Genomic DNA, 24,912 nt, shown 5'->3' on the forward strand with positions numbered 1-24,912 from the left:
TGTTATATATATATATATATATATATATATATATATATATATATATATATATTCTAAAGTGGAACACATTGGAAGACTAAATTTTGACCATATTTACTTCTTTTGTACATGAACAATGATTATGACAGGGCAAAAGAACAGGACAAATTCTTGTGACGTTCATAAAAACCGAGGCATAAAAAGTGAAAACCGATGCATGCAAAGTTGCAAAGAAACAAACGCATGGCATGGTTCAACTGTAACATCAAACTACACAGACATTGTATAGTTTTGACTGTAACCTTGCATGATACACACAGGAGGCCCCTTCCCATTGTGCAAGTACCTGTATGTAGCTGTATGAACTACAGGGGGTGGACAAAATGAAAAAACTCCACATGGAGAAGACTTCAACTTTGAAGTAACTTCAACAGCTACACAGGCCACTCTTATTAAGTTGAATGCCAAGTTGCAGTATGTGTCAGTTTTAAAAGGTCTGACAATCACCACTTTTATGAGTTTTCAAAGCAACATGAGACAACACTTCAAAAGAGGTGAAACAGTTGGTATCCAAATTGCAGGTGCATTGGTGACAAAAATGCTAAATTATTTAATGAGGCAAGGGGAAAAGTCCTGAAAAATCACAACATATGCCAAATACAGACAAACCACATCGGCAAAGAGGAACAGTGGTCAACACCTCAAAACCTGGAACCCCTCAGCAATGGAGAAAAACGTAATATGGTCTGATGAGTCATCTTTCACCCTTTTTCACCCTTAAGCAAATTCAAGGGTATTTTAATTGAACATCAGCTCTCAACATCACTCAATCTTTATGGGAGGCTCTGGAACTACAAAGCAGATTTCCTCCTCATTCATCCCTCAAAGAACTGAAGGCTTTCCCTCTTGAAGAATGATCCAACATCGCACTGCAGCATCACAAGGAGAACTGAAGCTGTTCTGAAGGCAAAGGGTGGCCCCACTCATTATTATTATTAGGTGCTTGATATTCATTTATTGTTAGGTTTTTCTGTTATTTTGTCCACCTCCTGTAGCTTTCCAGTTATTCTCCCACATGCATGAATCAACACTGTAGAATTGCATTCATACACTATAAAACTGGCTCACTCATACAAAGAAGGTGAACACACTCATAAGCAAAGGGAAACAATCCGAAATTACTTAAGTTGAAATAGCTAAACACCAAGCAAGCTTAGGGCAGAGGGAATGCTTCAAATTCAACACAAAATCAAAATTCTAAGCAAAACGAATAAGCTTTAAAAGTAAATCTCTGACTTATTCCCTTTACCAGATATGCTATATAATCGTAATCTTCACAGGTCTATGTGCAATTCAGTAAATATAACACTAGGATTTGAAGTTAAGAACTTTAAAAAGGGGACTTGTATGCAAGTTGATAAAAGGAAGATGAAATGTATTGGCGGCTCAATCTCCTGGGCAATGAGGTTATTGTTTCAAGGCTTCCATGTTCATAATGGCATACATGTGGAGGGGAAGAGACAGAAGCTTTCAGATAGCGAAAGGTGTGGTAGCTGTCACGACTGGACTGGATCAGTCTTGTCCCTCCTCTCAGCAGCAAAGCACTAGAAATGTCTTTGTTCAGTTCACATTTTTATTAAAAAGTGTCCAGGTGATGGATGGCGGTGAGGAGGGGTTTCAGCTCCCCCCACAACAAATAAAAAAAAAAAAAGAAAAACTGAAACTAAATTTTAAAATAAACTAGATCCTGGTAGAGAGTTCGGGGTTACAAGATATTCTCTCTTCATCCTGGCTTCCTGATTCTCTCCGGCATCTGAGTCCCTTCTGCCATGGCGTCTCACTGCGTCTAAAACACAAGTGGTAACAGTAAGCACTTGCTACACCTGAAAACCACTGGGGGACCTACTTGTTATTTATCAACTGTAAAACCCATCACTTTAAGATAGAGATAACATGGAAACTTTCACATTCTTACAAAGAACATACTGAGATACAGCAGATAGAATGACAGCATAAGTCAATGTGTTAATACTGTTGGCACACAGCACAGAAAACATGAAACAAACAGTCTCTACACTGTAACCTTTCAGCCCACCAGACGACAATCCATCCCTTGACCCATGATGATAACCCAGCCGCAGCCTCGGTACCGACCTGTCCTTGCTGGGGAGCGGCTGGCTGGCCGGGGGCCTGTCCTGTCTGTCCATAGTAAGCAGCCTGCTGCCTGTAGTACTCTGCCCAGGCTGCGCTGTAGTCCGGCTGGCCTCCTGCTGGGGCTGGCGCCCCCCCTGCCGCTGCTGGGGCTCCAGCTGCTGGGGCTCCAGGGACTGAGGCTCCTGCCTGGGCTGGGGCAGCAGGACACAGGATACAGGGGCTTACCACCTTCCACTATCTACAGCAGACACAACCTCATGTGGACTCCTCTGATGTGGAAATAGGGCTCCCTCCTCAAAAATGCAGCACTAAAACTAATGAGCAATAACATTGTCTCATGCTCTCATGCTACTCTGATAATATCAGTAAGGTGAGAATTTGTCACCATTTCCAACTGCAATATGGGGTTACCTGCCAAATTAGTGGTGAAACCCTAATCCACAAAGCTACTTGATAAAAACTTTTAAATTGAGAGGAGATACCAGAGGCTGTCCTTGTTTTATGCTTCTCCTAACTGTTAAAGTCTGTTTGCAACGAAAGGTGCTCATTCGAGTCTAGGGAAAACAAAAACTTGAAAAAAAAGGAAGCCAAGACATTTTATGTGTGCAATAGTTCTACTCTAACCATAGGAGAAAGACAGACAGTTTTTTTTTTTTTAAAGGCTTCCCTATTTTCTTGATAAAAACATGTTTGGGGCATTTGTGTATGTGAGGATACGGCTGGAAAGATACTGGCCGGGACACCAGAAGGTTAAGGGAAACTTTACTTCAGTTTAACAATGTGCAGTACGTGTAGATTTACAGAGCAAGGAGAGAGGAGAGAACAAAAGAAATAAAGAACAAACGTCAAGGCAAGACAGGCAGGTGTTCGTCTCACCCATCTTCTTGTAGTACTCCTCCCAGGCCTTGGTGTAGTCTGGCTGGCCCCCGGGGGTCTGGGCGGGCTGGGCCTGCTCACCCGAGGCCGGGGCCCCTCCAGCCGGGTTGGCAGGGTGCTGGGCCGGCACAGCCCCTGACGGCTGCTGGTAGTACTGGGCGTAGTAGGCTGCCCAGGCTGCGTTGGGGTCGGCGGCTGCTGCCTTGCCTAGAAAAGATGCAGGGTGGAGGGGGTGAGGTCCTCATAGGGTGAGGGTGAGCCCCTGCTACTGGCCTGGAGACCGGGCTTGGAGACCAGGGGGGAAACAGAGACAGGGTTAGCCATAGCTGCTCAAGGCGAAGACATTCCATCTCATCACAATATTTCCATCAGTGCTCCTGTCGACAGTCCCAGATTCAGAGGAATTTATTGTCACTTATCTGAAATGACTGGGTGGGGTATATAGTGTAAATGTATAGCCTAGAGTAAAAATACCATAGACGGTTTTACGCGGTAATAAGGAAGACCAAAGCGCTAAGATGAGCAAGAATAAACTACAATATTCAGATAACATCATGTCATTAACCCCTGACAAGCAGCAGAGGCAGTAATATGCATTATATATACAGTATTATATGCATTTTATATTTCTTGTTTATATGCACTTTAAAATTTCTTGTCAATTGTAAAGCACATTGTGATGCTCTGAGCATGAAATGTGCTATATCAATTTTGTTTGAAGTTTGACTTGACTAAAGTCAGAGGTAACTCACTGGGGTCATGGGGTGCCTGGGGCTGCCACTGCTGGTAGGTGCTGCTCCAGCCCTGAGGGGGGTACTGGTGAGGACCTGGAGGACCACCACTGAAGAGAACAGACAGAATAATCCTTATTAAAACCTCATGAGCGTCACATCACTGACCTGATGAGCAATTTGGATGCCCTGGATCTTCTTAGATTTTCTGTGTGTAGTTGCCCATTAGCTACTCACTGTGGTGGTCCAGGGGCTCCGGGGGGTCCAGGGTTGTATGGGTTGGGGTTGTAGGGACCCATTGGACCAGCAGGACCTGGCCCACCTGGCCCCGGACCCACAGGACACAGAGGACCCTAGAACACACAACATTACCATATGTAAATGCATGTTGCATCTAATTCGCCAAGTATAAGACGTGCGCATGAATTTGACCCAGTTAAATAGTTCCTATATATAAAAAGACTCTTACACAGTACAGGTGCAGGACAAAACATATGAGGACCTCATACAGTGTAAACAAGATATGCTGTATGACAGTAGATAAAACATTAACATATTCAAGTACACATTCAAAACTAAAGAACTGTTCTGGTGCAGCAGTGTTGACAAAGTTGGTAATGGTACCAGTTCACAGAGGCAGACTAACAAGTGCCATCTTGGAAAGAATATACAGTAAACAACAGGAAATGCAACTGTCAGTGCCCTTTACATTTGTGTAAAGGCACAGCTTGTCTACTTATTGTCAACAAAGGAAGAATTCTCTCAAGCCAATAGGAGCTCCGTATTAACATGATGAAGACCTTGTAGTTCAATATGTTCAGTTGATTGTATTTCATTTATATCCTTTTCGTTGCTGCTGCAGTGATCCAATTTACCCTCTGGGATCAATGAAGTTAATTTTATTATCTTTTTACATTAATGTACTTAATAAATATATAATCTTAATTTATATAGCACTTTTCATAACACAGTCACAAAGCATTTTGCAAAAGATAAAGGTTACATTACATAAAAGCGAATCTATAGAAATTAGATTTAACGCTGGGTACTAAACAAGCACCTACTTGTTTAGTACCCAAAAACAAGGATGCAAAGTACCTCAATCTTCTCTTCAATGAGCTGCTTGGCGTGGTCAATCTGCTGCGGTGAGCCCCGGATGACAAAGAGCTTGAAGTTGGGGTCTCCGTTGGGGGGCGGCTGTCGGGAGATCTCCACAAAGGCCCCCGTCTGCTGGTTGATGGACTTGACATTCTCTCCACCCCGGCCAATCACTAGGCCGCACTTGTGGGCGGGAATGGAGAAGGTCATCTCCCCTCCAGGGGGGCCCCAGCCGCCCTGTCCCCTGCCTCGGCCCCTGTTGCCTGGGGGCATGCCCGGTGGCCCTGGGGGGCCCTGTGGATGGGGAAGCAGAGACCGAGCCTCTTCACTATAGCATAGTACCTTCTCTATGTTGGAGCTTATACAATATATATAATGAATGTACACTAGTCACTGCTTCTTAGGCTTTAGCCTTCAGGATGAGGATATTTCCATTTCTCAGGGGTTTATTTCAGCTGATGCAGGCATTCTGGAGATTAAAACAGCTCTGAGCTGCAAAGTCTGAAGTACAATGATGGCCTCAAGGCTGCTACCATACATTTATTGTTAGCCGCAACTAATTAAGACGGTGATACTTTACCACTGTACATTTCTGTAGGTTGCGAGAAGAAATATGCATACTTAAGAGTGTGTCAGTGCATGTGTGTGTGTGAGAGAGAGCAAGACGGAGAGCGGTCCATACCCCTTGTCCCTCCTCCCTGACCCTGATGCTCTGCAGCAGGTCGTTGATGATCTGGGCGGCGTGCTCACAGCGGTCGGGGGGGCCACTGATGTGGGCAATCTTATCCGGACCTGTCCCGTCATCTGAGAGGGAGATTCAAGTCACCCATACTGAGAACATCATGTCACTTCATGTCAAAAAAGAGCCGTGATTAGAAAGACTGAAATACTGTGTTGTCCTTAAACACTACTTTTTTTTGTAGGTACACTGTACCATTATTCATGTAAAGAGACAGAAACAAACATGCTTGCATTGTGTCACACCACTCATGAGAGTCTGAATGTAATGTTCAAGTCAGCAATCGACCATATGACGGTCCTACCTTGTTTGAACTGTATCCTAACTCCAGCGTCATTCTGGATTTTCTTGATCATCTCCCCGCTGCGGCCGATGACCACACCCACAGAGTGTCGCGGCACTGGGATCTGACCAGAAAATAGATGTTGGTTTCAGTGTTTTGAGTCTGGTTTGGTTCATAGACCACTGACCACCTCCCAATCTTGCTCTCTCTCTCACACACACATACACACACACTTACACTTACATCGATGCCTCCTCCCATGCGGGAGCCATATTCATTTCTTTCACCAAAGCCACCATGGTCTCTCTCCCTTAGAATCTCCTGCACCATTTCCTGGGCTTGCTGAAGAGGAGGACAACATTACATGGCAACACTGCATCACACATAATTACTTGCATTATCTTGAGGTGGGGGTGTAAACAAACGCTCATTTTGAACTTGGTAAGATGATCCCATTGCCGTACCTGGACTTTGTATGGGTCTCCGATGATGCGCAGGGGCTTGTCCATGTTGGGTCCCTGAGAGGCGTCCTGGATCAGGATCATCTTCACACCGGCACGCTCCTGGAATATCATGCAACCAAGCATTATGTTTGTGTACCACTTCAATAACACTGGTGGTTGGCCAAATTTTGTGTTTCCATGCTGTATTCGTGCAACCTTTTAATTTATAAACAGCAAAAATACTTGATCACAAAAAATTGCAATCCGACAACAGGACTCACTTTGTTGTTGTATGGGTAGCATATATGTTGATTGGACAGTGGGCAGTCCACTAACCTTTAGCATTCTTTTTATTTATTTCGACAGTAGGAAAGCAGAGAGGGAGACAGAGCAGGAGAGGCACAGGAGAGAACGATCTGGTGGGATTTGATACTATGCCATCAGGGGTACACCTGTGGCTCCATAGGTAGCAGATCTAACTACTTTCTCTGAGCACATACACGTCAAGATAATTCCATTTCCTAAAAAACGACATAGGAATAATCACACATGCATGCAGAATATACCTGTAGCTGTTTGATCGTCTCTCCTCCCTTGCCAATGACAAGACCAGCCTTGCCTGCAGGGATCATCATCTCCTGCACTGTGCCATTCTGCCCATTGGTCGACTCATGGTAAGAAGAAGGGGGCGTGCCCCGCCCTCGTGACACTATCTCATCCAACAGCATCTTGGCTTTCCTGGTCAGAGAAGAGCAAAGACAGGGATTAGCCATTTTACGAAGTCATGTCAACTTCTGACAGGTGGACTCACTTTCCTTAATGCTATTATGATATAATGCCATGGGACACCGAATGACACACTAACCTACAATTGGATAGGGTAATATTTATGAGAGTAAGCAGTGGATAATTTTAGTCTAGAAAGTCAAGTCTAGAAATGGTGTATTAGGAACGGTGCCTCCAATATATACACTGCACCATCATGAACAAAATAAATGTTTGACTAGGTCAAACAAGCAGTTTTAGAAAGATTGTGTGGATTATTTTGAGCCCCGCCCCCCACATCTACAATTTTCATCATCAGCATGTTGTCTATATTGGTGGAATTTAGGCTGTGAGAAACCAGTTTGGATCAACAAAGAAATTTGGAAACAAGTAATGGTTTGCAGGCATATACTTTAAGAAATGTATATATTCCAATTCATGTGTCCTGTTTTTTATATCTGCTGCAGCCCAAATATGAAGGCAGACAGGACTGTAAGCTTTGGGGTCTGAAGATCATTCTCCATTTCCTCGATTGCCAGAAAAGTTGACAGAAGTCACTGCCTTCAGAGGCATTTTGGTGAGGGAGATAATCATCTTTCACCAAATGTTGAGTACGCATGGTAACCTGCTCCATCATTAGCCACCAGCAGTGTACTTCCAGCATTCAGAATATATATCTTTGAAGCACATTTTCTGATTTCCTTCACATTAAAACAAACAATAATTAACCTATTTGCATTCAGTCTAAAACTTACTGAATGGAGTCGAGGGACCCTGTGAGAGAGACGCTCCTCTCTGGAAGACCTCCACTGTCTGGACACAGACACAGGTGAATGTGTAACTAATCTCAACACCAGCAGGGAGATGAGAATTGTAAACCACAATGGAAAAAACATTAAAAGCTAACTGAGTGGAGTTAACCATTGCATCGGTAAGCAATGGTTGTTCCACGAAAGGACGGACAATACCTGGGGCTATCTGAACTTTGCAGCCCGACTCCTGTTGGATCTTATTGATCTGTTCGCCTCCGCGGCCAATAACTAGGAACGAAGGAGAGAAAGGGGGTGTATTGATGATGGGTCACACTCTCAGAAGTGGCATCTATTTGGGCCTTTAATCGCAGTAAGGAATCAGTATCTCAATCTCAATATGTGCTGAGGCAGATGAGCGCTGCACTCACTGAGTCCCACCATGCTGTCTGGGACACTGTAGTCCTCTGAACTGGAGGTGGGCCTGGCACCATCAGGAAGGGAGGAGAGGAGAGAGGAGATGAGGGGAAAAAAAGAGGAAGACAAGGAGGAGACAATGTAAGAGACAATGTAAATCCAAGTCAGACGATAACACTTTGTGGACTTTTTAAAGCCATTATGCCTACATTGTTGTTAATCTCATCTGTCACAACACAAGGGAGTCCATTTTCATATATTATAAAGAGACAATAAACTGAATTAGATCTCACCTCTGTTGTGCAAGAGCAGCTAGCTGTGCTCCAATAGCTGAGAGACAGAAAGAGAGAGAGAGAGAGAGGTTTTGAATTACTGATGGTCCGTGAGATGAGAATGTGACACAGACAGTGCAGGGGAAGTGTGGACAGGCAAGGGTAAAGGGGCAGACTACTGATACAGGAATACAGCTGGAACTCTATATTAACTGCTGCTGACTGTGACTTATAAACACCACAAAGCAGGAGGCAAACAGACCAGAAAGCAGTGGGACGAAACTCACACAGTGCTGTGGCTGAATCCAAGTCACTCTGCGTGGCCAGCTTCTTACTCTCTGGTTGATCTGTCACGTGAGCAAATGACAGACATCTAGTTGGGCGTGTGTACCACGAGTGAAGACTACAAAAATACCTTCAAAACCTTTCTAAATCTACTGTCAGCCTCTAAAGCTATCTGCATGCGTCATGTCGACAAACACAGCAATGATGGTTAAGCGGTCTAATCACTGTTACCTGCATCCTCGAGCTGTCGTTTCTGTGTAGTGAATGGAAAGCCATCGGGTGCATTGCTGTTGTTCATGGGAGGACCAGCATCGCTCCCGATCTTTGCTGCAATCTGCGGGATAAAAGTGTAAAGTCACCTGAGGATACCAAACCACTCAACCGTCCAAATGCAAACACGACACTGGATTAGGCAAAATACTGGTTATACTGCTGTCTACCACTAAAATGCAAGCACACACACATATATGTACACGTTGACAGCACTATCTCGAGGCCTGCAACTTCCACAACACTGAACAAGGATGGGGTCGATGGGGCATGAGACTGTCAGTGATAGCAAGCAAGCACATCTAGTTCATAACAGACAGTGACATGGCATGTCAGAGCACTTCTGAATGTCTACACGAACTGGTTACCGTTAACTCGGCAACAGTTTTGAATACAGAACATTACGATGTTTGGGCAAAGAAGAGCAAGAACGCCATCGTTACACCATGTTATGCGCTGTGACATCTACCGTTAGTTATGACAGCGACGTTAGCCCTCAAGCTAACTGGCTAGCTACTCTCTCCGTCCATAACTCGAGGCGTAGCTCCGCTCCTCTCACCTGCCGGGCCCGCTGAACCGCGTCCGCAAAGGCATCTTTCTTGATGCCCCCTCCGTTGCCGATAGCTGCCTGTCCGCCGAGAGGAGCTCCGGCTCCGGGTGGCGGTACCGCATTGTACTCCGACATGTTGACAAAAAAGAGAGGCGAGGGAAAGGAAACACAACACCGGGGTCAGAGCTGCGCAGGAGCGGGAAGTCAGTTAAGAGATAATAGGAGGGGCGCGGCGAGGACCCGGAGAAAAGACGGCGGCCGGGAAGGTTCAACTTGTCGTTCTTGACAAAGATCACTGCAAAGATGTGGCTGTACTTACAGTAGCCTACTAGTGAGCCACTTGCATAAGCATGATCTGTTGGAGGTTAAACTCATAGTTTTACTTAATGTTTAGGCTACTTACGCAACAGTGTTTACCAACCTTTTTATGCTGACAGAAGGAAATTACATAATTCCACACATAGTTCCACACATAGTAGGCTAAGGTAGAGACAAACTGATTTATGTTGTATGGGGAAATGGCCTTTTATGCTTTTCTGACATTGGCAATCATTTTTGTTTGTCTTATGATAATCATTGACTTGAGGTCATTGTTCACCCACCTTTTACTATACTACAACACCACTGCCTGCCTGTGCCTATACTACTGTTAAACACACATAATGAGATTCAGTTTGAAATATTACTTTATTACACTCCTATTCAATGAGCATATCATATAGAATCATAATATTTAATACCACATCACATCACTTCATATCACATCATATCATATGGTGGCTCTGTGGGATAGGATTTCTGGCATGGTGCTGGTCCATTTAATTCATCTGTCAGAGTGAAAGGTTAATACCTCTCTCTAACATGATCCTCAGTGATCCTCTTTGCTCTCTAACGCCATGATTGTAGTGGGACAAGGACATTACAGTATCCCCTATTATATTGGCATCATTATCTGGTGAAAGGCCATGCCATGTTACTAATCGGCCTACTATTAAAATTACAGGGATAACCCTTGTACCTTGTGGACAGGGCCATCCTGGAAGACACTGCACCAGGAAATGCACCAACATTAGTAGTGTTGAATCACTATAACTATTCTCTTTGGGGAGACTGTGTTGGCATTTCCATTTCCATCCAAGTATTTTCCCGGGTCTTCCTTATTTCTCTCATGACACCCACACTGAAACTGCTGACTTGTGTCTACAGTGTTTAACGCATTTGTGAGTTGTTTCTTGAGTAATCCAAATATTTAAACAGCCTCTTTTGAGTTCACTGCCAAGGCAATGTGTTCAAGCTATCACAATGATAGCAGTGCAATGAAAAAGCTCAACAAAAAAAGGTATTGGCTATTTTTTTTTTTATAGAAACGTGTATTATAGCTATAATATATTATTTATGGCAGAGTTTCCATTTCTAAAACAGCTTCCTTTATTTATTGGAATCAATCACATACCATTACTTTACAAAACGAGAAAAATATTTGTCCAGTGTTTTATTGCTTTCTATCTACTTTTTATTTATAATCTTTAAAAAAAAGTGTTCTTGTAAAGTTCACGTAGTTAATTATTCATGACAATATATTTATATTTATATTTGTCATTAGTACATTATATTTGTCAGTAGGAAAATCAGTGATAATCACCTCAGAAATGGGTGCAGCCTTGATGCAGCCAGCAGGGGCAGTTGTCACTTTACCTTTCCATTTGAATGGGAAACTGGAAGCCATCTTTGTTACGGGCAAATAACGCCAAACGATGACGGAGACGATTGTCTCTCCTGTGATTGGTGGAATAGGTAAAGACAAAGGTCACGTATATTTGGCGCTCTTCATACAAGACTAGTCTGGCGCGTTTTTGAAAGAATAACGTTAGTCAAGCAACATGTATTTTATGGTCGTCCTTGGAATAATTTGGGATATATTCGTGTAACGTTTTGCGCATTACGTCTATTTATCTGGCGTTTAACGTTACGTGCGGAAAATGTTTGTACCACTTTTCGTACCTTTCGGACGAGTCCGGAGCAAAGCTGAGCAAGTCAGCTGCTTTGAGAGTAGCATCTAGCAAATTATGCTAGCCTGTTGTCTCACATTGGAAATTGTTTTCCCTGATAGCAACGCACAGCTATCCACCGTGTCTCACACAATGAACGTTGTCATTGTTGTTCTTTTACACATACGGGAACGGGAATAAGAAGGCGGCAAGACATTCTTTGAAGTTGCAATATTACAACTTGGTAAGTAGAGTTGTTTTCCTTTGTGTTGTGGTTGTTTCTCATACACAGGTTGCCTTGCTGTCATTTGGTCCGCAGTTAGTCATACTTGGCACTTAAGGTAGCAGCTCTAAGTTATTGGCGTTTTGTCAATATTTATATTTCTTGTCCTTGTGTCCATTAAAATGTTCTTCCCAGGAGTTGGACATAGGATGTTACTGGTGCACTATTAACATCAAATGATACTCCTGCTAAAGTAATAACTTGCCGGTGACTGATTGAAGCTTTTACATGCTGCTAGTCCTTGGGACATCACCACAGTTACAGTTACAAAGGTCCACCTTTAGTTAGCCAGTCATCCTTATTCTCTCCTGTTTAGTGAACTGCCACTTCTTTAACAACATTCTCTTTTCCGTTAGGTCTGTTCAAATTATGGCTGGCGTTGTGGCTATGGCATCTGTCATTGAGGACTTTGAGACTCAGGTATTTTTAAGTATTTAAAACACTGTGATTTGGATAGCGTGCACTAGCTTTCATGTTGTAGAGTGGTTTTATTAATCTTACATTCATATGCTCCCTCATATTTTATGGTCCGTTCCACTGTTTTTTACAGCCTTGCAAGAAATCACGCAAAGATGGTGGCAGTACTGTTGTCAAGACAATCACCAACTACTTCTCCCCTGTGCCCAAGCCTGCAGAGAAACCTTTTTCTCCACCCCGTTCCAACAACATTATGGACTATTTCAGCCGCAAGGCTCCGTCTTCCGGGGAGAAGACCAGCACACCAGACCAGTCCAAGGAAAATTGTCAGAAGTCTCAGTCTGCGGAAAAACACGCCTCCCTTGAGGCAGCATTGAAACAGCCCTCTCAGAAACGTGGAAGGAAGGCCAGCAAAGCTGCCAGGAGACTTCAGGTGCTTGAGACTGTTGGCTCCACTGAAGAGGAGAACTGTCTGGCTGTGGAAGAGCCAGATAGTAGCAGAGACTCAGCAGGACATGCAGTCAGAAGCTGTGGCATCCTAGGTAGTGATACAGCAGCTCTGCTGGCCCAGTTTAGTGCTGATGCTTGTATGGCTGATGGAAACTCACAGGGGAATGGCCCTAAAACTGTCAGTGTTGAGCCGGCTCAAAAAGATGAATATCATGAAGAAAGTCCCAAGTGTGAGGGCCATGTAAAGCTTCAGCCAGAATTGAACTGTAATGCTTTGTCTCCAGTTGCACCTTCAAAAGATAAGGTAAAACGGGCCAAACCTGCTGCGAGAAACCCCAGGAAAAGGCAGGAGGCAAAGCAGTCAGAACCAGAGGGGAAGGAGGTGGAGAAGTCCTTGTGTGATGTTAGCATGGAGGTCAATGTGGATGAGGCCTCTTCGGTAAACACCAGCACAGTCACCATCTCCTTTGAGGATTTCCTGCAGAGTCAGAACCAGGGGGAGGGAGGAGAGGAGATGGAAGAGAAAGAGGGCAAAGGAGACGAAAGTAAAATTACAACAGATGTAGAGGAGATGGAGACTGACCAGTTGGATATTGCTGAAGCTGATGAAAAGGTGGATTCTGGGGAGCCGTCTTTTCAAGTCTCACCCCGAACCCTCACCATCCAGGCTGAGGTGCATGCAGTCTCATCCAAACAGGAAGTAGTCAAGGCTACGGGAAAGATGTCCTCCATCTTCACCGGGAGAAAGGGGGCGGTGAGTCTTGTAGAGGAGGCGTTGTCTTCTCACTCCCAGATTAGACATCAACTCCCTTCTTCCTCACAGACGCTCAAGCGGAAATCCAATGTTGTTCTCCAAGAGGAAGATCTAGAGCTTGCTGTGGTTGAGAGTGAATCCACGCCTAAATGTAGTCAGGCAGAGAGGAAGCAGTTCATGGCTGCCTTCAAGCAGCCCAGCCTGGATGGGGCCAAAACCAAGCCTGGTAAGAGCCAGGGGAAGCAGAAGCAGCCTGGAGAGAAGAATTCAGAGGCTGGAGACAAGGCAGTGGAAGAGGACGCTGTAATTGTACCCTCTGTGGAGCAACTCAGCCCTGCTTGTCCAGAAAATCAGGGGGCTAAAAAGAAACCAGCAAAAAAAGGCAAAAAGAAGGCCAGAGAGGAAAAGGAGGCAGCCACTGCCTCACCTGCAGCTGCTACTCAAGAAGAACCTGTGGCCATGAATGTTGAAGCTGATGCTAAAACAGAGGAACCTCCCATAATTTCAGCTACCTCTATCCCAACTGTGAGGAGGTCCAGAAGAGAGCCTGTCGTAAAACAAGCACCCGAGGCCGTGGCAGCAACCCCTGTCTGGAAGACCAGGAACCGAGAAAAGTCAAAGGATGCTGCATTACCCCAGGACAGCCCTCTGCAGATGTCCACCCCAAAGACACACAAATCCAGACATGGGGTGTTCATGGCAGAGTTCGTCTCTCCAGCTGACAATAAAGGAAGCCCAATCAGGTGACACATGCATGTGGTTGTGATTTGATACTGTTAAATATTCTATGGGATGTATGTCTTTTCAATGTTGTGTAGTTTGTTAATGGTCCAATTAATGTGTTTGCTTTGTTTTTTTTAGGATAAAATTCACTAGAGTCCATAAAAATACATCAATGTCTGAGGCTGGAAGTGATATTGAAAGTACTTTGTCTACTAAGGTAAGTAGAATATTTATTTACAAAATGGCTTTGTCCATCAACCAACAACCAAAATTATGGGCTTAAGTAAAATACTCTTTCTCTCTGTCAGACATCAAACGCCTCTAAGAGGAGGAACCAGGCCAAGAAGTTGGTGGAGAAAGCCAAAGTGATCCAGCAGAGCAAGAAAACTGCTGTTGAAGTTAAGAACACCTTAAGGCGGTCCTCGCGGTCTCAGAGCTCCACCAAGAAGAGCTACTGTGAAGATGAGGTACAGTTAGAGACAACACTCAATTCTATGTTCAGTTCAAATGTTAAACATGATTGTGCCCAGAGATAGTTGTGTAGAAGCATGGATGTGAGATCCTCAAAAATAATGACAAAAGAAGGGTTTGCACGAAGACCTATAACTGAAATATGTAAATATGTATATTGCAACATGCATGATTTTTCACTATTGAATTGTTTGGCTCTTTCTTCCCTGGTCTACCTTAACTGAAGAGTAGTGAGCTCGGAGGGAGGAGAGTGTTTTTAGTTCAGTTCTCCGCATCTCAGCAGCAGTTGCCTTTGTATCTGTAATTCATTCATGTTTTTTTCTCCATCTGTATCCCTCAGTGCTTGTGTGTGAGTTTCAGCCGTGAAACTAAATAAATTATTGTTTTGTCAGGATTCGATCATCTGCCTGGAGGAGGACAAGGCTGCCACTTCTCAGATCGTACCGGAGAAGGGCAAATCCCAGAAACCGTTACGCAGTCTACATGATGTACTGGGGAAAACCACACCTGTTGGCAAAGAGACCAAGACTCCCCAAGGTATTTTTTCCCACTCTAATTGCCATGTAGTGTTCAGCATTTTATTGTAATCTCTCGAAGAACACTAACGGTGTTGTATTTTTTCCTCTAGGCTCTAAAGTGGCTCCCTTGTTCCAGGAGAAAAAGGCTCAGAGGGCATCGATGGTGGTGTCCATCTTTGACGAGAGCAGCCACGAGGGCTCCGAGAACTCCCAGGATGATGAGCAGTTCAGGGCGCGCAGAGAGTTCCTGAAGAGCGGCCTGCCCGAGTCCTTTAGGAAGCAGATAGTCAAGACTGCTGCCACCAAGGAGGCCTATTCCCTCTCCTGCTCCTCCTTTCAACCGGTTATACACATGCAGCAACCACCACAGGGTAGGCCCTTCATTCATAGCTGTAGCCATGTTTTCAGCATTATTTGATGGGGTTAATTAAGTCTATGTTTTAAAATTGTGTTACTCTGTCCCTTCCCCTCCGGTTGATCTGTATTTGTGTGTTGCATTGACAGATTGCCCTCTCTGGAGTCTTCCGTGGCCTGAGTCTTCTTTCCTTTGCTGTCTGAAAGAGCTTTGGTGCCTGGCGTCCAATCCACTCCCAACTCTCATCGGCTCCTTTTGTTTTAAGACAGAACCAGCTTGTAGAGCCGTTTTTGAAAGGGTAGGTTGAAATGCCTGTAATGAGGATGATGATGATGGTAATAATAATTGGATTCTCTTTGCACCTGCCCCCTCCAGGGAGGTCAGACTTCAGGGTCAGCTACAGAACGGCGCCCCTCGAGTTGGTAGGGGTTCAGTTACTTGCTTAAGGACGCTTCAGCAGGGCAGATATTTGCCAACACAGGACTTGAACCTGGGTCGTCCAGTTGAAAGACCACTTGGCTGCTACCCGTCTGCCAGTATAGCTATACAGTAGTTGTCTGCATTAAGTAATATTTTAGTGTTTTAGTTTGGATTTTCACTTTAACACTGGGAATTATTATTAGTGATGTACCTTGTGTTTCTGTCCATTTTGTTTGTTGCTGTATTTTCCTTCTTCCTGTGGATTATTGGCCAAAAGTAGATTGTGTTACACCATGTTGATATTTCCAGCACAGCTACAATGGAGTGTAATAGCATCTTTCTACATCCCATCTATCTAAAATGTCAGGCTGTGGTGTCAGTCCCTCAGAATCGACAACATCGTACATGGAGAAATCCACTGTAGAAGAGGCAGAGATCCCAATTTCCCCACTGACAGTAGCCTCAATAGACCATAATGCAATGCAGCCACAAGATGGTGCGACTCCCAATTTTTCTTGCCTGGAAAATCTCTGTCTCTCTTGCTCTCACTATTGCTCCCTCCTCCCACACCTAGAACCCAAAGCTGAAATGCAATAAGTTCAGGCGCGTTCTCTGGGGTTTGTCTAAAGTCATTCTGGGAAATGTAGGAAATCACTAGAGGTAGACTAGGCCTAATGAGGGAAAGTGGGTACACCAAAAAAGCAAATCACACAAAACCTCATCACAAAATATATCCTGGAATGCATTGAACATCAGATTAATTATATGTAACAGTATAAGAGAATCCGAGGATGGGAGTTTCCTTTAGTGGAAGGAAATTGTATTTGTTTTAACGGTATTTGATCTTTTTCAGGGTTCTGGCTGGAGACAGAAGCTCTCTGAATGTGTCCGTCAGCTTCTCGTGGAGGAAGTCAGCACCTCTAACCCTCCCTTCCCTGTTCAGAGGTTCATCACTCGCTTCCTGAAGAGACGCACTGACCACCTGCAGCAGTACACAGCCCCAGGTCAGACTGACGAGGCACTTAGATATGTTGCATTGCAAAGCTTCAATTCACAAGAGCTATTCATTCTAGGTTGTATTTGAACTCTGATTGATTTGATTTGAATTTATTCTGTATTTCTCCTATATTCACTCAGTAGCAACTACAACAAAAAAAGTTATACAAATGAATTGTGAAGTTAAAGTATATGAAAATACCTTTTTTAATCAAGTAATGTATGCAAGCAACTTAAAATGCACTGTAACCAAAATAAAGACCAAATTAGGGATGCACATAAAATCAAAATTTCCCTCTATCACGGCTTCAAAAATATTGAGGAAATGCTGGCTAATCATCATGTATACTCTTTGATGGCCCTATCCTCAACAATGAGTAATTACTATGTATTAATGACTATTCCATGCTGTTAGCCATCAGTCTCAACCCTCATACCTGTATGTTGCATAGAACCAGAGGCTGTGGCCAGAATCACCAGCGCCCCATTGTCGGCTGAACCAGTAGGAGGGAAGAGGAAGAGGATGGATGAAGGCGAAATGACAGTGAAGGTGGCCAAGAAGCAGCGGTCAAACCGGTCAGAGGAGAACGCTTCCACACCTGAGCCTGAGCCCGCTAAAAGGGGAGGCCGTGCGAGCCGAGCCCTGAGACGCAGGCTGGAGGAGGAGGTGAAAGAGAAAGCCAAGCCTTTAGTCGAGGCCGCTCCCATCCCTTCCCAAGATGACTCTGTGGTTGTGCTAGATGACTTGCTTTTGGGAGGGAACACTGTGAAACAAGGTGAGGGACCATTTCCACCTAGTTGTACAAGCAAGGAAGATGGAATTAGCATGACATTTGTGCAAGCTCCTCAAAAGTGTGATAGAACTGAGACAATCTCTGCACTCATTGTCAACATGATTGCTAAATATATGCAGCTAAATCTGTACATAGCGAATATTTTAGACCACACACTGAATAGTTGACTTGTGTACATCCCTACGGATACCGTCCTTTAACCAGAAAGCCTGGGTGCAAGCCTTGTGATTGCAAGCATCCACCTTGCTAAATTATCCTTGCATAAGACACTGAATCCCTACCAGCTCCAGAAGCATTATTCTGAAGCTTAGCCTATACCTGGACCTCCCTGTGGAGCAGGGTAAGCAAAGAGAGAATTTGAAATAAAACAAAAATAGATAAATAAATGGGTCTACTATAACAGCTGGATGTGCAGCACATACAGGACAGATAGCAGTTTGATCCTCTTGCAATCCATCGCTCAATGGGCTTCAATCTCTGTATGGAAACTCAATCTGCTGTTTGTTTCTCAGATGTGGTGAAGGAGGATGTGTTGTGGACAGACAAGTATCAGCCCCAGCACTCCAGTGACATCATAGGCAACACCGCCTCAGTCAGGAGGCTGCACAGGTAAGGGAATATATCTGCTCCGCTTTCACTGTACCTGAATGCAATCAGTAGGCACTCTATTGGCTTTATACAGTGCCTCTTACACTTTCACAGCCCAGGACCTAAATTTGAGAGATATGGTTTTGCTGTGTGACCCAGTCTGTTTAAAACCAATTTGACTAGCAGTTGGGACTGACTAGACAAAGGCTCATGACCCATTAGGGATTCCTATAGTCTAAGAAATTCTGCTGTAGTTCAATTCACCATGAACGAGGATTGTGGGGGGAAAAAAAGTCTGATCTGTTCTTTTTTTTTACAGTTGGCTAAGGGAATGGAAACTCCGCACTGACCGAGAAGAGAGAAAAAGGCAGAAGGAGAAGAAACAGGAGGAAGGCAGCAATGGTGAGAGAAATTCTGACAAGGTTTCTTTTTTCATTTTAATTAGGTAAGTTTGTCTATTTGCTTGGTGCATCTCAGTTCTGACCTTGTGACAGCTCTTTCTCTGTGTCCAGACTCTGACTGGGACTGCGCAGAGGAGGATTCTCAGGATGGAGAGGACATGCTGTGTAATACACTGCTCATCACAGGACCCAGTGGAGTGGGAAAGACTGCTGCAGTATATGCCTGTGCCCAGGAGCTGGGCTTCAAGGTACACAAGCACTACCCTAGAATTCAAAGTAATACGTGTATCAAGCGGACAACTAAGTGAGTGTAATGCGTGTGTTGTGATTATGTAGGATATTTTATGTAGGATTTAACCTCCTCTTCTCCAACTCCCCCTGGTCTCCCAAGGTATTTGAGGTGAACGCCTCATCCCAGCGGAGTGGCCGTCTGATCCTATCCCAGCTGAAGGAAGCCACCCAGTCCCACCAGGTGGACATCCAGGGGGTCAATGCCCACAAACCCACCTACTTCAACAGCTATGGCAGTAGCAGCAGTGCCGGTGCTCTCAGGCCTGGATCCTCTCCCAGTATGTACAGAACATTCTTACATGAATAGCAGTGTTTTTGATCCGTCGTTGGCTAGTGAGAAGATGTGTCTTATACAGATTTTGCTTGTGTGGTTGGATCAGTTGGATCAGTCTCTGTGTTCATATTACAAAATAAACACAAACAATTGGAAACTGATTTTTCTCCATCTTTCAGGAAAGGTTAACTCTCCTCGCAGGGTGGTTTCCTCTCCCAGGAAGCATCCCCAGTCCCCTAGAGGTGCTAAGAGAGGGGGCCTGGCTCCCACCTCATTGGCTAATTTCTTCAAAATGGGACGACCCACCAAAAAGGAGCCAGTTAACACTGATAAATCTCAACGAACAGGTAAAATACACTTCCAAAACTAACATGTTAAATTTTTGTTTCAACTACAGATTCCATGATGATGTAACCTTACACAGACAGCTTGATCAAGAGCTATAATAATGTATAAGTATGGTGGTTAATGGCAGTTTTTCCACTTTTTCCCATCTCTTCACGTAGCTGCTCCCAAGAAAACCATAAAAGCAAAGGAGGTTGCCAATAGATGTAAAGAGCTTCCAGTTAAAATCTCACCAACCACCACCGCCCCCAAGGAGACCCCCAGTGAGGAACAGAGCAAGAAGACAGCTACCTCGCTCATCCTGTTTGAGGAAGTGGATGTTATTTTTGATGACGACTCAGGGTTCCTGGCTGCCATCAAAACCTTCATGATGACCACCAAGAGACCAGTCATCCTCACCACCAGTGGTCAGTAGGAGGGGAGAAATCAAAGGCGGTGTCTTGACAGTGTAGCCCATGTTGATGTTACTGTCATATGTTCTGTGTCTGGACTTTGCGCTTAAATCAAATCTTGTACCTTTTTAGATCCTGCTTTCAGCACCATGTTTGATGGGAACTTCGAAGAGATCCATTTCACAACACCCTCAGTGGTGAGTGGAGGGTTTTTTTTTTACCATAAATGTGAATAAAGCAGTCCTTGATGATTATTATTACTTGATGATTGAATGGCTTGGTTAATGTGGCTTGATCTTGGGACACTAATCAAGTGAAACAGATTAGTCAACAAGGGCTTATTCAAGTGTATGATGGTGTTGTCCGCTTCCCCCTGCTCCAGCTGAATGTGGGCAGCTACCTGCAGCTGTTGTGTCTGGCTGAAGACATGAGGACAGACCGCCGGGATGTCGGCTCTCTGCTCAGTCTCAACGGCTGTGACATCAGACAGAGCCTGCTGCAGCTGCAGTTCTGGACTCGCAGCTCTGGGGGGCGCCACATAACCAGGCCGTTAGCGCACACTGGCAACAATGGTAAGGAGATGAGCCTTGGAGAGTTTGGATAATGATGTGGTGGATAACCTGGTTTTGTTTTATTGATAATTACTGCTTAGTGTATCTATGTCAGTGTTTTCTTTAGAATTTTTTGTGGGGAATTTTTGGTTTTGAGATCCAGGTTTGCTCCTGGGCCAACTCAGACTCAGTTTCAGGTGCTGCAGTTTAAGAATGTCTCTTATTTGTGATGATCTAAGGACAATTGTGCTGTAGTTGCTGCCATAATTACTTTGTGTGTGTTGGGGTGGGGGAGTGCTGCTGCCTGATGATGGATACTCACTGCCACTATAAATGATTGCAGCACTTTGTGGGGTTGACTGTCACAGAGAATTCCGTAAACAAATAAATTTGTAATAAATTGATAATTTTTTTCCACCTTTTTTGCCATAAAAGTTGAACTGAAGCCAGAGACTCCTGGAGAGACAGCAGACATATCTGTGTGTGAAGTGACCAGCCCACCCACTCTACCTCCCTGTGACACCGGCTGCACTGAGAGCATGCTCGGCCTGCTGAACATCGAACCTGAGAGAGACATTTGGGAGCTGCTCGGGGTAAACTGTTCATTCACCACATGCACAAGTTAGAGCAACACCAAGCACCAAGTGAAGTCTAAATGATTATGTCAGGTAGATCTATGTGTAGCATTAAGCCATGACCTTGTGATTTCTTTAATGTTTGTTTTTTTTTCCTTGTTGATTCATAGAATGCTTTGAGCTCTGCTTGTTTTTTGAAAACTGTTTACAGATAGATAATGATGATGTATTGTGTTGTATCCACAGAGCCAAGGTCCAGTGAAGGAGGCAGTATACTGGGAACTGCTGACAGACAGCAGGCAAAGAGGCGTGGACCTGCTCTACTCTAACATGGAGACCCTCCTACCTCTACCTCGCACCGAGTTGACAATCCCTACCCACAGACCACAGCAATCTGTCTCTGTATCACAAGACCTGCCTTGCATTAATCCAAAAGAGCTTCCCCCCTCCTGCCCACAGCCCGACACCCTGCCTTCCCATGCCAGGCTACTGCAGGTGGCGGAGTTGGCTGAGGGCTCAGACGATGGGAGTCCAGTGAAAGTGTCCAACAGGATGAAGAAGAACAAGAGGCGGCACTGTCTACCTGACCAGGACCAACTGCACTCTGACTCAGATTCAGAAGACAGCTTTCTCTCTCTCCGCAAGCCGCAGAGCGCTCCTCAGGCAAAGGAGGAAGCCAAAGAGGGTGCAGCTCAAGATGTGGAGATGGCACCAGCCCTGGCGCCGGGGCGGGTGAAGAGGAAACCCCTGACCCCTGAGCAGCGGGCAAAGAGTATCCCAGTCTCCCTCTGCCTAGAATCTATGGCCGACTTCCTCGACAACATGTCCTACCTGGACTCCTCCCTGCTTGTCCACGCATCACATCGAGTGGACGACACGCACAGAAGGATGTTCAGCTTCCCAGTCTGTGCTGCGGTGAAAGACGGGATGACGGATGAGCCCAGGGTTGAGTGTGACAGAGGGAGCTGTATGGGGCGAGAGCAGGTATTGGAGATCCAGGCTGCTGTGGAGGCTCTGAGCTTCCAGAGGTGCAGGGCTGCAGTGGCGGAGGCCTGGGACGAAGCCCAGGCACTAGAAGGGGAGCTGGGAAAGGAGGCTGCAGCGGAGCTCACCCTCCCTGTGGCCCCACACAGAGAAGGCTTCAGCTTCACTCAGGACGGCCCCTGTCAACCGAAGTGAGTCATAATTCTTTTTTTTTCACAATGTTAGTGCTCGTTTACTACTTTGTAGATGTGCTAGATGTTGGTCTTGAACATTAGAATGAAAATCTTGTCATTCAGGCTGTTCTCCTTGCTTCCAAAATAATCCTAACCCTGACCAGTTTAACCAGAGTTTATTTAATCAATTTAAACAGATGTATTTGCTGTCACTGTTCCAGACTGGTCCAACGCAGGAGGGAGGTGATGGACGCCCTGCTGTTCAGAGGAGTGTTCGGTACTCTGGGTAACAGGCCAGCAGCTGCACTGGACTATCTACCAGCCCTACGCACCATCTGCAGATCTGAACAACTCAAGGAACAAGGCAAAGTTAAACGAAGGTGAAAACACACAAACATATAGTTTATTGTTCTTCAGTTTGGAGAGGAGAGGGTTTGGTTCGCTTTATGGGCAGGATGTGGTTTAGTGCTTCTCTTAGCAGCCACTAGCTGACTCATAAGATGATGGGTTTAATTATCTGAGGTCCTGTGTGGTTTTTCGAGACCAAGGGCATGTAAGAGTGACATGCTATACTTAAATGTGTTAAAGTGCAAACTACACTTTGCGTTAAATGCAAAAGGCTTAATGTGTGCATGCAACCTATACAGATGCAGTTGAGTCTGTTCAAATGGGTCCTCCAGCTGTTGGCCTTTCCCCTGAAAATTCAGAAGTGATTTTTCTTTTCCTGCAGGTTCCTGCACTACTTAGATGCGATCCACCTGGGTCTCGACAAGAACACTCTACAACACCTAGCTGAGGACTTCCACTAAACCAGAGAGACTACTAGAGATGTCCTCGTGATCACTCAGAGGCCTTAACCAAGATTTGTCCTTTGAGTGTCTACTTTTAGGGTCTGCAAGCCTTGGCTATCTAACTTCACTGAACTGGAACAAGGAACACCGTTCACAGCTGTAAGAAGTGTCCAAGTGCGTGTTGTGGAGGCAGAGGCACAAGGATGGAAAGTCTGGCAGCACCATGAGTCAGTGTTGCCATACTTGGCTCCTTGTAATCCTGAACCAGGCATGAGATGAGCTGGTGAGATAGATCAGTAGCTGGGCAGAGGTTCAGGCACCCAAGGGGCCTCTGCAGAGCACTGTCCAGTGAACTTTGTCACATATTTATTCCAAACTGGAAATAACTGCATCACCAAGTACAGAAATGGTGCTCTGACCTAATAGGCACACAGCTAAATGACATATCATCACTGATATAGCATATCCTTATGGTGCTTTAAAAGAATGCACTAATTATTACTACTTAATATGCATTTGTAATATAAAACCGTTTGTTGTAAAATAGTGTTTTATGCTTATTGGAATTTGTAGCCTCATTTATCACTTTGCTTTGCATTTTGCAAAAAGGTTTTATCAAGTAATAGAAATTACTTTTGGAGAGCAAGTATGGAACATAACACTTTTGTAAGAGTTTAACATGTAAAATAGAATTTGTGGGTTTTTATATTTTTGTGTGTCTGAAGGCTGTTTAAATATTGTCAAACTATTGTCAGAGTCCTGTTGATCCACTCAGGATCTTGGTTCATTCTGTTCAATTTAAGTCCACAAGAAGCAGGCAGCTTTTGATGTCAAGCTCTCAAGTTCGTCAGCCCTAGTTGTCATTTTCACATTCACCACAATGGATTTTTTTTTTTATTTGATTTTTTTTTTCAGCCCTAAATATTTACACATTATTCACAATTTAAAATTTTTGTTGTGACCAAATAAAGGTTTATCACCACTGAAAAGAATTTCTAATTCTCAGTAATGAAAATAGCAGTGTTATTTATTAGTAATTCAATTATTCATTTCCCCGTGGAATATACTGTATCTGCTTGGAAGGATGCAGCTGCACTGACTAGTTTTTACTATATTAAAACTGAATGATCCCTGTGGGGAAATTATGACATCATAGCAGTAGAGAACAGGTTATAGATTGAATTATGACAGCGGACAGACATACAGCATCTTTATTGACATTTACAGAGTGAAGTGGATGCACAAGTGGGCATCACTGGCTACTGACCAACACGTGTACAGATGGAAGAATATATGTAGAAATGTGCATTGTAAGCGATTCACATGTAAAGATGGAAGAAGATGAGAAGCTACATAAATGTGTTAAGACATGTAAATGTGCATTTTAAGTTATTCATTGTCACATGTGCAGAAAGCGCAGATGTGCATTGTTGGCTATATCACCTTGTAAAATATGCAAATCGAGGTAACCAGTGATGTAGTGGTCAAGAAAGATGTGGATAAACCATCACCTCCAGTCAGTGATCACAAGGCAAACAGCCATCAATATAAACTTAAAAAAAAAAATCAGTATTATCAGAAGAGCATTTGTTCTTTATTCCCCATTCTCATATAAGTCACATGAGTTTGACACTACTTGGTATAATGTCAAATGCAATGTATGTTTACATCATATAAATGTAAACCGTTTTATCCGTAAATAAAAAGGTGGGTAAACCGAGATTAGGTGGGTTTGCCCGCAACCATTCCTGGGTGCAAATGTGCTTT

The 24,912-nt window shown here is 44.3% G+C and overlaps 2 protein-coding genes across 5 annotated transcripts; one reads left to right on the forward strand and one right to left on the reverse strand.

The window, feature by feature from the left end:
• Nucleotides 1–64: 64 nt before the first annotated feature.
• LOC139653737 (far upstream element-binding protein 2-like) lies at nucleotides 65–9,746 on the reverse strand. 2 transcript variants are annotated; one of them, XM_071530682.1, is made up of 18 exons: nucleotides 9,621–9,746; nucleotides 9,023–9,125; nucleotides 8,794–8,853; nucleotides 8,528–8,564; nucleotides 8,249–8,301; nucleotides 8,037–8,108; nucleotides 7,824–7,881; nucleotides 6,870–7,041; nucleotides 6,325–6,423; nucleotides 6,104–6,202; nucleotides 5,882–5,984; nucleotides 5,521–5,642; nucleotides 4,839–5,132; nucleotides 3,978–4,093; nucleotides 3,762–3,850; nucleotides 3,010–3,216; nucleotides 2,134–2,297; nucleotides 1,715–1,825 (listed from the first exon to the last, which is right to left on the reverse strand). In XM_071530682.1, exons 1-18 carry the CDS (start codon nucleotides 9,744–9,746, stop codon nucleotides 1,817–1,819), a joined length of 1,983 nt encoding a protein of 660 aa, XP_071386783.1. In that variant the 3' UTR covers nucleotides 1,715–1,816. The 2 variants fall into 2 exon arrangements, with proteins under 2 accessions (XP_071386784.1, XP_071386783.1); XM_071530683.1 differs by lacking the exons at nucleotides 7,824–7,881; nucleotides 8,249–8,301; nucleotides 8,528–8,564; ... (1 more) ...; nucleotides 9,023–9,125; nucleotides 9,621–9,746 and having other exon boundaries at nucleotides 65–1,825; nucleotides 2,134–2,319; nucleotides 6,098–6,202; nucleotides 8,037–8,109.
• A 2,001-nt stretch (nucleotides 9,747–11,747) lies between these two features.
• atad5a (ATPase family AAA domain containing 5a) lies at nucleotides 11,748–24,474 on the forward strand. 3 transcript variants are annotated; one of them, XM_071530697.1, is made up of 23 exons: nucleotides 11,748–11,843; nucleotides 12,239–12,302; nucleotides 12,433–14,246; nucleotides 14,365–14,443; nucleotides 14,535–14,693; nucleotides 15,090–15,234; nucleotides 15,326–15,586; nucleotides 15,720–15,868; nucleotides 16,844–16,994; nucleotides 17,439–17,762; nucleotides 18,293–18,389; nucleotides 18,688–18,770; nucleotides 18,881–19,017; nucleotides 19,161–19,338; nucleotides 19,514–19,681; nucleotides 19,841–20,086; nucleotides 20,204–20,268; nucleotides 20,454–20,643; nucleotides 21,058–21,215; nucleotides 21,444–21,882; nucleotides 21,913–22,372; nucleotides 22,576–22,734; nucleotides 23,085–24,474. In XM_071530697.1, the coding sequence occupies exons 2-23, from the start codon at nucleotides 12,252–12,254 to the stop codon at nucleotides 23,161–23,163; spliced, it is 5,592 nt and encodes a 1,863-aa protein (XP_071386798.1). In that variant the 5' UTR covers nucleotides 11,748–11,843; nucleotides 12,239–12,251; the 3' UTR covers nucleotides 23,164–24,474. The 3 variants fall into 3 exon arrangements, with proteins under 3 accessions (XP_071386798.1, XP_071386799.1, XP_071386800.1); XM_071530698.1 differs by lacking the exons at nucleotides 11,748–11,843; nucleotides 12,239–12,302 and having other exon boundaries at nucleotides 13,059–14,246; nucleotides 18,863–19,017; nucleotides 21,444–22,372; nucleotides 22,552–22,734; XM_071530699.1 differs by lacking the exons at nucleotides 11,748–11,843; nucleotides 12,239–12,302 and having other exon boundaries at nucleotides 13,059–14,246; nucleotides 18,863–19,017; nucleotides 21,444–22,372.
• Nucleotides 24,475–24,912: the final 438 nt, after the last annotated feature.

This window comes from Centroberyx affinis, unplaced genomic scaffold, assembly GCF_046629955.1.
Source record: "Centroberyx affinis isolate AG114_WGS23_722 - 3 ecotype Tasmania unplaced genomic scaffold, CSIRO-AGI_Caff_v1 ptg001955l_1, whole genome shotgun sequence".
Classification (NCBI taxonomy): Eukaryota; Metazoa; Chordata; class Actinopteri; order Beryciformes; family Berycidae; genus Centroberyx; species Centroberyx affinis.

Coding starts and splice junctions, on each gene's coding strand:
- LOC139653737 (XM_071530682.1), bottom strand. CDS start 9,746: ATGTCGGAGTACAATGCGGTACCGCCACCCGGAGCCGGAGCTCCTCTC. Junction 7,882..8,036: donor CAAAGTTCAGATAGCCCCAG/GTATTGTCCGTC, acceptor GTCTGTGTCCAG/ACAGTGGAGGTCTTCCAGAG. Junction 4,094..4,838: donor TCATTGAAGAGAAGATTGAG/GTACTTTGCATC, acceptor TGTGTGTTCTAG/GGTCCTCTGTGTCCTGTGGG.
- atad5a (XM_071530697.1), top strand. CDS start 12,252: ATGGCTGGCGTTGTGGCTATGGCATCTGTCATTGAGGACTTTGAGACT. Junction 12,303..12,432: donor TTGAGGACTTTGAGACTCAG/GTATTTTTAAGT, acceptor TGTTTTTTACAG/CCTTGCAAGAAATCACGCAA. Junction 18,390..18,687: donor TCAGTCAGGAGGCTGCACAG/GTAAGGGAATAT, acceptor TTTTTTTTACAG/TTGGCTAAGGGAATGGAAAC.